At 42.7% G+C, this 11,022-nt stretch overlaps 1 protein-coding gene and 1 long non-coding RNA gene across 2 annotated transcripts; one reads left to right on the plus strand and one right to left on the minus strand.

The window, feature by feature from the left end:
* The first annotated feature begins 1,496 nt into the window (after positions 1-1,496).
* LOC125547988 lies at positions 1,497-6,836 on the plus strand. Its single transcript, XR_007300859.1, has 9 exons — positions 1,497-1,895; positions 1,970-2,022; positions 2,110-2,212; positions 2,772-2,821; positions 2,898-4,007; positions 4,273-4,345; positions 4,928-5,020; positions 5,161-5,256; positions 6,742-6,836. It is a non-coding gene; the product is annotated as an uncharacterized LOC125547988 (long non-coding RNA).
* A 543-nt stretch (positions 6,837-7,379) lies between these two features.
* LOC125542910 (serine/threonine-protein kinase Aurora-2-like) lies at positions 7,380-10,793 on the minus strand. The gene is made up of 9 exons (XM_048706134.1): positions 10,636-10,793; positions 9,970-10,080; positions 9,149-9,295; positions 8,966-9,061; positions 8,775-8,870; positions 8,593-8,689; positions 8,369-8,486; positions 7,884-7,956; positions 7,380-7,786 (listed from the first exon to the last, which is right to left on the minus strand). Exons 1-9 carry the CDS (start codon positions 10,669-10,671, stop codon positions 7,685-7,687), a joined length of 876 nt encoding a protein of 291 aa, XP_048562091.1. The 5' UTR covers positions 10,672-10,793; the 3' UTR covers positions 7,380-7,684.
* Positions 10,794-11,022: the final 229 nt, after the last annotated feature.

Below are 11,022 nucleotides of genomic sequence, written 5' to 3' on the forward strand. Positions count from 1 at the left end.
CCTCCCAGTCCGCTAGGAAGAAGAGATACGACCAGTTGACAGAGTTCCCGAAGCTGTCTGGAAACACGCCCTCCGTGAGAAGATACCACAGGTAGGCCCTCGCGTACCACTCCACGGTCATCTCGTCGGCGCCTTCGGGGCATTTCTGCCGGTGCTCCGAGAGCCAGGTCAACGGCACACCGGTTACCCTTGACAGCGGGGCAGTCGCCGATGAGGGCTGCAACCCTCTGCTGCCAATTGGTCCTCTCCACTCGCCCGGTGAGTGCATGACCCTCGATCGGCATGGCAGTAATCATCGACCAATCCTCGAGGGTCACCGTCATCTCCCCGCATGGTAGATGGAAAGAATGGGTCTCCGGTCGCCACCGGTCAATCAACGCCGTCAGAGCTGCGTGGACAAGCATCGGCGGCTGACGCTTGAACTGTAACACAAAACCCAACAGACGGGCTCTCTTGAAGAACGGCGCGTAGCGCTCGTCGTAGTCCATATGCCCATGAACCCCGTGACCCCTCATGCGCAGTGGCTGGAGCATCTGTCAAAAAGTGAACGCCAAAAGTTAGGAAATTATTTTCATCAATCCGAAAACTTTCATCAAAATTTCATTCATATCACTTACCTCTCCGTTCTCTATGAACCGGGCACGATGACCCTTGTCGAATGCCCAGTACAGCATGGAGTACCGTGGGCCGATGTTGTCCGCAAGAGGTGGCCGCCTTAATAAAATTTCATAAACAAAACCACCATAAGCATAAAGCATACATAAACAAAAAATGAACTCAAATCATATCAACATGCATCATATCAAAATAAAATTTTAAGCATATTCCTCCAACAACAACTACTACACATGATGGATCAAATCATATCGACATGCATCATATAAAAAAAAAATCCTCCAACATATATCATATCATCATATTTTTAAATAAATTTTTCCAAACAACATCTTCATATCATCATATCAACATGCATCATCAAACTAGGGTTCATCTTCACACTAGATCATATCATCATATCAACATGCATCATCAAACTAGGGTTCATCCTCATATCAACATTACATCATAATTTTTTTAACAAAAAAATTATGAACTAGGGTTCATCTTCACACTAACATATGAACTGTTGATTAGAGTTCATATCCAATACCACTAGTTACTAAAGAACTAAGAACTACAACTACAATCAATCTTAGGTGAAAAAAGTCCAATCTAAGTTCAAAAATATGAGGGATTTCAAGCAAATAATGCATCGAATCGGAAGCAAGTTTGCAAAAACTAATTGGAGGGATTGGAGGAGCTTACGTTTCTCTCTTCGGGGCCATCTCGATCCGCAAAAACGATCAACAAACGGTGAAGATCCGAGGGGGGGAGTGGAGGAGATGAGAGAGGGAGAGAGGGGCGACTTGGGGGAGAAAAATAAGAACTGCCGACGGGAGGGAGGGGGAGGGGTGGGGAGATGGGCAGGGGCGGGGGGGGGGGTTCGGCGGAAATAACTGCCCCGGACCCTACCGCCAGGGTCTCTGGCGGTAGGGCTAGACAGCCTACCGCCAGGGCCCCTGGCAGCCCTACCGCCAGATTCCCTGACGGTAAGAAAAAGGGTCAAATCCCGAAAAAATTTCAAACCAGGGTCAGATCCTGAAATTGTTTGTCAAAAGGGTCAAAATACGAAATTTTGCCTCCTGTAGCAGTCGGAGCAGCCTATCATTGCCCCATGGGCACAGGCACGGTGCCCTCGATCGCCACCACCGTCAATGGCTTGCTCCACATCCCATCGACCAATCGAGTCGCCATCGGCCGGAGGGATCAATCTGTTCTTCCTACCCCTGCATTTGTTGTCCCTGTCGAGATGCTAAATCCAGTTGAGCTTTGATTTTCACATGGCACATGTGCTGGTAAGGGTAAAATAGGAGTTTAAGTTTGTACTGTGAAATACACAAACTGACATATGCTCTCTTGTAAAATACAGATTGAACCTGAGCCAATGACCTATCCCCGAGGCCTGGAGAAATTATTTATGATGTATGTAGATAACTATCTCTGTACCAATTGCTGCAGCATGTCCCTACAAGTTCCACTGTTTTTTCTCATTTTGCTTGGTTAATGCAGTTCTATATGAAGACGGGGTTTTGTAAGTTTATTGAAAGATGCAAGTTTCACCATCCAGTTGATTGGTCTGCACCTGATTGCATTGCAAAATGGAAGGAGAGAGGTAACATCAAGAAATAATCCCACTAAACTGTTGTCAATTCAGGATATAAATGTATCCGTGCTTCTTTTTGCACACATTTGCTGTTTGTTGTATGCTTCAGAATTAGCTTGTGATGTGTTCAGTTTGTAGCAAACGTTAGCCTGCCCTTTTTACATTAAATATGCACTGCTAATGGTACCATGCTCCAACCTTGTATTCAAATTGAACAATCAAATTCGAATTGCCATCTGCAAGATTGAGTAAATCTGTATATCATCACAACTCAAAGTTTAAAATATTGTTCTGCTAAATACCCCCGATCGTCTCAGTGGTTTGTGGTTCATTAGGATCATCATTTGTGATTCGCATCAAAATTGTTTATGCATGGAGAAAATTACTTGGATCAAGTTGGTTTGGAGTTGGATAACCAGACCTTTTGTGCATTTAAGTGTCTTGACATTGATTGGTGTTCCAGTTTCATCTAATTTTCCACGTGTCTGAGTACTGAAAGGATCGGTGACCATTTTGTTAAATTAACAAAGATAATTGTTGCATGTAACTGCTGTTGTGTCTTCACCAGTTCCAAATACACGGAGCTGGCTCAATTGTACGAGAAGTACAAGGACCTGGGTATGATTTATTTTATATAATTAGTCCTTGATTTTCAGTTATGATAGATTATGCTAACAATTTGATGTGACTACAGGTTTTGAGAATTGAGATCTTTGATTTCCCATGCAACCAGTTTGGTGGGTAGGTACCAGCTGGCACTAATGAGGAATATTTGCGCCCGTAAGTCCGAGTATCCGATTTTTGACAAGGCAAATGCGTGCTTGATACTTCATCCTTCCTTTGTTTTGTTGGTCTCTCTGTTTCAAGCTGAAAGAAACAATTGCTTCAGTGTACAATGTACACTACGACTGCTTCCATGAACAGTTATTATAATGATGTTTGCCAGGGCACTTCTGTTGTCTGCACCCCGTCCCACTGAGGTAACAGCAGCTGGATTGTATTCATCCAGCGCACAATCAGTTCTCTGTATTGCCAAATCAATCAATCCAACAAGGGTAGGGAGGGATCCTTCACAATTTCATCTAGATCCGCCCATGTATGTGTTAGTGTTCAAGATCACTGAGGTTATTTTTGTCGTACTATCAGGAACTTGTTAATCGGTGGCACTCTTCTTTCAAGCTCGAAAAAATGTCAGGCTCAAGCCTACCTTCTTATGATTGTAATTGAGTAGTTTTTCTTACTAATGGGAGATAATAATTAATAAAAGCTTACTAGTGATTCATGTTTTTCTTACTAATGGTTCATGATTTATTTACTGAAATAGCCGACTATTAGGCAAATTTATCGGTAGATTTGACAATGCTGGTGTATTGGTTGTATTCTGCAGTGTGAGTGTTGTTAACTTGTTGCAGTGTCATACTAGAATAATTTTGCATCACGTCTTGTCCATTCTTTTTATATATTTTAACCGATCTGTTAAATAACATGCCCTTTGTTAATCTCCATCTGTTTTGCCTTCTTTAAAAAGGTTAGCATATAGAACATGAAATCTGTGAGCAAAGATAGCCAATATGTTGATTCCAACCAAAGATTGCTGGCTACAATGTGTGACCATTTTGGGTCAGTAAACTGTGTGAGATGGGCCAAGAATGGACGCTATCTTGCTTCGGGATCGGACGATCAAGCTATCCTAATTCATGAAAGGAAAGCTGGTTCCAGTACATCTGAGTTTGGAACTGGAGAGCCGGCAGATATAGGAAATTGGAAGGTCGTTATGATCTTAAGGGGGCATACTGCGAACGTGGTAATTATCTTCCAAAGTTTTAGTCTGGCTGTTTTTCTTTCCAATTTTTGGAAACACGATCAGAACTTGAATTGTTACCTGCAATCCTTAGGTCTTTCCTATTAAACATCTTTCTGTTTCTTATGCCTAAAGTAGGTAGATCTCTATGTGGTAATTATCTGCCAAAATTTCAGAGTTGTCTTTCTTCCCCAAATTTTGAATTGTTACAGTGATCCTTAATCTTTTGTATTAATCATATATCTGTTTCTTATATATTTTCATGCAGCTGCAGAAGACAAAGGCGTAGATGTCATTATTTGCAGATGTCATGCGTGTGGCCCTGCGCACAAGAGAATACAGTGAGTCAGCATGTGCTCTCTATTTTGTATGCAATCTAGGTGATATAAACTCTGAACTTGATGTTCGTTATCACAATCGGACTTTAGTTGTACCAACTGTCCGTCACCCCGGCAGTCTCGCCATTAGTGTCCCCGTGCTCCCTTTTGCCCTTGCGGGTCTACTGGATAAGTTGTAGACTGTGTATGGATAAGTATGATATATGTCTGCTAGGTGCAAGTTTGTAATTTTGTTTTAATTGTAGGGACATGTAGGTCCTTTATTTGTATTTCGGGCTCTTGTACTAATGTTCAGGGCAGTGGAAGTGTTGTATAATAATCTGTACGTAGTTGAGACTAAGAACAGAACGATGACATGCTTGTTTTTGGGCATAAATTTATCATGGGGTGGGGGTTGTAAAGGAATAAGGGAGGTTGATATTCTTTTAATCTTTTTAATTCAACTCTACCATAGTTATATGGAATGCTCTACTTCCAAACAGTTGCATGGAAATGTCCACTGTCCATACAAAATGAACTCAAGTTTTCTGCAAATATTGTATATTAACCAAAGATGATTTTTATCTCATCCAAATGGTTTTACAGGTACACAACGATGATAAGGTCAGAGCCTTGTTTAAGCAAGTGCAAGGAGAAGTTCCTGGATCGCCTATATTTATTATGAAGGTGGCATCTCAGGTGATACATGATACACTGATAACAGTAATTATTTTCTGTTGTATCTTTGTGTTACTCATGTTCAATATTCAGCGAGTGCTTCTTCTATACTGATAGAGTTTATTTATCTACAATCTTGCTTTTCTGTTCTTTCATTGTAGAGCCAACATCTAGAGGTTCATTTGCTCTGTAACAAGCATGACAATGTGGCAGAACTGCACAGTCGAGACTGTAGTGTTCAAAGAAGGCACCAAAAGGTTAGTTATTCTCCTGAAACATTGTGTTCTTCAATATCAGTTTTGTTGAAATTAGTCTGAGCCAAACATTTGTGTAGTGAGTATTGGTAGATGTTCTACAGCTTCAGGGAATTACAACCTCATTGGACGATGTAGCAATAATACATACTGTTTAGCAAAGTGCAACATGTTGCACGAGCTATACAAAATTTAAGTCTTAGGATTTTCTCCAATGGAATCATTTATTTCTGCCAGTTATACTTATACTGTACTAAATAGTTGGATGTTGCATTTCGAATTCAAGAACAAACTTTTTCTTCCTGTACTGATTCCATTTATGTGTCGGGACGTCGGCCTCTCTCTCCCTAAGCTAGCGCGCCGCCGAACGGCAGGACCCGTCCATTTGGTTTCGATCTGATCGGGGGTTTCCTTATCCTTTGGCTTACGATTCGAGGTGCGCTCGTGCATGCGCACGATTTCGTCTTGGTTTCTGGCGAGCGGCCGAGATCTGCTCTGCTCTGCTCGGTGCCGGAAAACTCGAGGTTTCAATTGAGGTCTGTTCGTTCGTTCGATAGAAGCTGATTCAGTTGACCCCTTATATTGCTGCTGCGGCTTCCAATAATTGATGCGTAACAATTCTGAGATACACATACTGATGCTCCTTCATGCAAATATTGCTTATTCTTGATTGAAATGGCATCAAATCGAGTAAAAAAGAGTATTCGTTGATCCATGCCACATCTGTTGAATGTGACCTCTTGGTCCTCCCTACTTTTCAATATATTTTTGGTGTTGTTACCAGGTTATGAAAGGCTAAAACTCTGTAGTTAAAATGTCAAATTTAAACCTGAGTTCCATGTAAGTTTCACTGGTATTAAGTTGCTGATAATTGAGTTGTTTATACAAAGTAACTCTATTGTGCAATCCATTTGCCATTTATTGGTTTTTCTATAATGTATTCACCATTTTAATTTTGCAAGTAATTCTCACTTTCTTACCTATACATGATGGTCCTGACTTTCCTTTTTAGATCAGACCCCGTTCCAAATATGATCGAAATGAATCCAATACTAATTATGATTTGCAAACAGGATTTTGAAGTAATAACTATAACTCTACACTCTACAGTAAGGTGTGCAGAGTACAACAATGGTCAAGTCCAAAATAGGCCATTTTAGCTAATGAAGTATTCTTTTACAGCTTACATTCTGTAGTACATTTGGTCTAAATAAATGAAGAGACCCCCTGTACAAGCAACTTTTGATAAACACTAATCAAATCATTCTTGTGAAATCCGTAGAGTATTTCTGTTGTTTCTTGATGTAGGCATATTTTATTACCGAGTTATTTTGGTGCATGTCCAATCTTGTATTTCAAGTTGAGGCATACAATCGGAATTCACAATGTGGCTGGTATTGAGATAGTATGTGGATGTGATTCAGTCGCTTAGTGTCATTCTTGATTTGCGGTTTAATCTACCACAGGGCGTGTTTCTTCCCTCTGCAGGAGAGCGGGAGGACTTAGAGCAGGGCCAACCCGAGCTGGATGACAGGGTGTCATCGGAGGCGGAGGAGAGGTCCGGCGAGAGCAGTGACATGGTGGGGTCCTAGGACGGTTGACAACCAGGCAGCACAGAGGAACTGCTCAGGAGGCGCGCCCGCCTCTAGTAAAGACAGGGTGGTGATTTTCATAAGAAAAAAGTTTCTTTCGCTGGATCATTGTAAAGCAGGTTGAATTGTTCGCTGTCCCAAGAGATTTCTTAATCTGAGCCCTTGCTATCATTCCGATCACCTGAATGATAATAATAACAATTACAAGGCTCTAGTAAAGACAGAGGGTGGTGATTTTCATAAGAAAAAAGTTTCTTTCGCTGGATCATTGTAAAGCAGGTTGAATTGTTCGCTGTCCCAAGAGATTTCTTAATCTGAGCCCTTGCTATCATTCCGATCACCTGAATGATAATAATAACAATTACAAGGCTCTAGTAAAGACAGAGGGTGGTGATTTTCATAAGAAAAAAGTTTCTTTCGCTGGATCATTGTAAAGCAGGTTGAATTGTTCGCTGTCCCAAGAGATTTCTTAATCTGAGCCCTTGCTATCATTCCGATCACCTGAATGATAATAATAACAATTACAAGGCACCGGATACAAACTGCGGGAACCTCCAATATATAGACCAAATAGTTGTCCAACAAGAGATACACAGAGTAGGATACACACACCCCCTACACAACATAAACATTCACAACACACACTTGTGACAGCTGCTACATGTTGGCTCCAAATCTTCATCGAGTAAAGCTGAAGCTTCAATGAACATTATCGACGCAGCTGCAGGAGCAACAGTGGTGGTAGGTAGTACAGGCACGGCTAACGAAAGCCAGATATGACAACAATGAAATAACCCCTGGAGCCCTGGATCGAGGCACAGGAGCAGTCGAGACAAGCTCTACCCTCTGTACACGCCCGAGGGGTCGGCGTTTTGGACGATCCAGGGGTGCTCCAGAACCTTGTGGAGGGGTAGGCGGTGAGCCGAGTTCTTCACCAGCATCTGCAACAAGCCAGAACAAACAAGCCATTTGTAAGACAGACGTTCAGCACAGGACATGTCACATAAACTATAGCTATTTCTTGTTGTAATCAGGTACCTGTGAGATGAGGTCCTTCGCAGCAGGAGATACAAACGGTTTCAACGGGAACTTCAGGTCCACTTTTACTATCCTGTATTTTGAACAAGGCAGTTTGAGAGACAGCAGTTGCTTATAAGGGTGCGAAGGGAGCTAAGTAGAGTTGCATGGACTGAATGAATCATGAAGATTTAAACATGTGATTCAATCGAAATAACTTATGGTGCAATGCTGCAAATGTGGTACTATCACTGCTGATACATACACGAAACCATGAACCTAAAAAAAGCATGCCTAGCCAGCCCTGATCAATGCAACTGCGTGTGTTTCATGTAGAAGCACCACCCATAGTTCAAGAGTATGCTTGTAGAGCAAAATGTACAAATGCCCAAAAGACTACTTTGGACAGAAAATATATGCAAGGCAATAACGTTTGTAAGAGCGTCGAATCAAGAGATGCAAATCGCGAAGGTCATAGTAAAATCAGTTCGTTCATCACGAGTTACCTTCGATAGGTCTCAGAGTGTTCTTTGGCTTCAAAAGGTGGGAGCCCATAAAGGAATTCATAACATAGGATGCCCAAGCTCCATATGTCTACATGGTAATCATGCTCTGTCTTCTCCACTGGACAAATCGCAACAATTTGAGAGGCAATTATACTAGAAAATTTGTGGTATTCTATTTCACCACGAATCAGTTGTGACACTTAAGTAAATGAAAAGGAAAGTACCCATTTCGGGAGGCAGATAATCTAACGTCCCACACATCGTCCTTCTTCGGTTAAAGGTATGAACAGACCAGCCAAAGTCTGCAATCTTTAGCTCTCCCTGTCATGAAAAGCATATACCTATGTAAACACCAGAGAGCATACTATTCCAGATCATAAAAATTGAAGCAAAGTAGAGCCAATACCTGTACTCCAACTAAAAGGTTTTCCGGTTTAATATCTCGATGTATCACGTGCTTCCCATGAAGATAGATGAGGGCACGGGCCAAAGATGCAATGTACTGAAAAGAAAAAACAAGGGAAGTTCAGATATAATACTTTTGGATAGTGGGTAGATGATACATTTACCACGAACACATTCAGAGCATATACTTACAGTTGCCGAGCGTCTTTCAGAAAAATGCTTGCATCTCTGCAACTCCTTGTACAGCTCTCCTTTTGCGGCGTGTTCCAAGATTAGGTAAACACGGGTCTGCAAAACGCATATGGAACTGATGATCAGACGAGGGTGAAATGAAGCTATAATGATTCTCCGTGTTATAGTTGGGCCAATCTGTACCTGATCATAAAAATACCCATATAGGCGAAGAATATTGGGGTGTCTAAGGTGACTCTGTATCTCTACTTCACGCCGTAACTGATGCTCCACCTGTGATTGTTTCAGTTGGCTCTTGAAAAGAACTTTCAAAGCCACAATCTGACTACTCTGTTTCCATGGAAAGAAACTAGTGTAAGACTTGGTTGATTACTCGAGTATTAACAATTCCACTCCTGCCATCTGAGTGTATATAACACCAAACAACCCATTTGTACTACTATGAATGAAAGGTATTCATGGAACTCATAACTTACTATGCATGGCATCAAAATTTCTGCAAAGTAGCTAGACACTTACAAACAAAAGTCAAAAGTAGAGAAAAGAGATGGTAGATATAATAAGCTTCTGGACTCAGTTGGCTGTTGAAAAGAACTTTGAAAGACACAATCTGACTAGTCTGTTTCCATGGAAAGAAAATACTGTAAGACTTCGTTGATTACTCGAGTATTAACAATTCCAGACTCCTGCCACCTTCAGTATATATAACACCAAACAACCAATTTGTACTAATGAATGAAAAGTGCCCATGAAACTTATAACTTACTACACATAGACATTTAGTAGGGAAAACAGATGGTAGATACAATAAGCTTCTGGACTCAGAACATATGCAATGTAGATGACAGTGTCATTCAATGCTACATTTAGTAGCAGAACAAATAGATCCGAGCTCTAATTATTAAACATTAGCTACACTTGTTATCTAAATCAGCTCGGGGAAACATAAATTCCTTCACTCAAATTATGATACTGGATTATTTGAGATTAGCTAGAGTAGTTACCCTCTTTTCTCTGGCCAAGTAGACATGGCCAAACTTGCCCCTGCCAAGTGCCTTCCCAACATCAAAGTCAGACAACACCCACCGCTTCTCCTCCTGAGAATGCTGCGAAGGCTACAGAGAGGCGACAAAAATACACCATTATTGCTCCACTTCACCGGAAGAGTATCATACTCATGAAGTCCAGGTTGACCAAACAATATATATACATATTACCCACAAGATGCATCTTTTAACCATGCAGTATAAATAAACCATTACAAGAGCTGATAATTTAGGGCTGCCCAGATGGAGAGGAAAACTAAGCATATGCCAAAAATCGATGGGTTTGTTTGCTTTACTGGGCCCAAAATATAATCTTGAACCAACCAAGAAGAAAATAGGACCCGGACCATTTCAACGCCTGGACACTACAGCTAGCTAACCCTAACCAGCAGCCCACCCCCAAAACGCCAAGGGGAAGCAGAAGTGAACAAATCGCCAACTAAATCCGGCGCCAGAGCACGAGCACACAGCCGCCCCAGGAGCAACCGGGCGCCGGCCCGGCGTCGAATCCCAAGAATCTACCGCTACGCGCCCTCGCCGGGAGCGCCTAGATCGCGCGCACGAGACGCGGGGATGAGATCCGGGAAGGGGGGGCGGGGGAGGGGCGACGGTGAGCACGCGTACCTTCTCCTCGCCGCGCGAATCGGTGGAGATCGCCATGGCTGGCTGGCCGCGGGGCGGAGGAGCGGAGGTGGGCGCGGGGGGAGGAGCGGCCGGGCGGGGCGAGGCGGAGTTTGGAATTGGGGAAAGATCCGGATCGCGGATTTTGGAGGTTTAAAGGCTCTTGCGGAGGCAGAGGCAGCGGCTGAGGCCTCAACGGTCGGATTATTTTGCCCTGCTGGCCTGGCCGAGTGCGTGCGTGCCACTCACGTGCGCGGTCGAGAGCCGTTCGATTGCGTTGACAGAGGTTAGAATGGGCTTTGGGCTCGGCCCCGTAGTTGAGAAACTGAAACGGGCTCGATCGTGGGCAATCGGCCGTGGATGGGCTGAGATGCTGGGCCTCATTGCTTT

Source organism: Triticum urartu, chromosome 3 (genome assembly GCF_003073215.2).
Source record: "Triticum urartu cultivar G1812 chromosome 3, Tu2.1, whole genome shotgun sequence".
Taxonomy (NCBI): domain Eukaryota; kingdom Viridiplantae; phylum Streptophyta; class Magnoliopsida; order Poales; family Poaceae; genus Triticum; species Triticum urartu.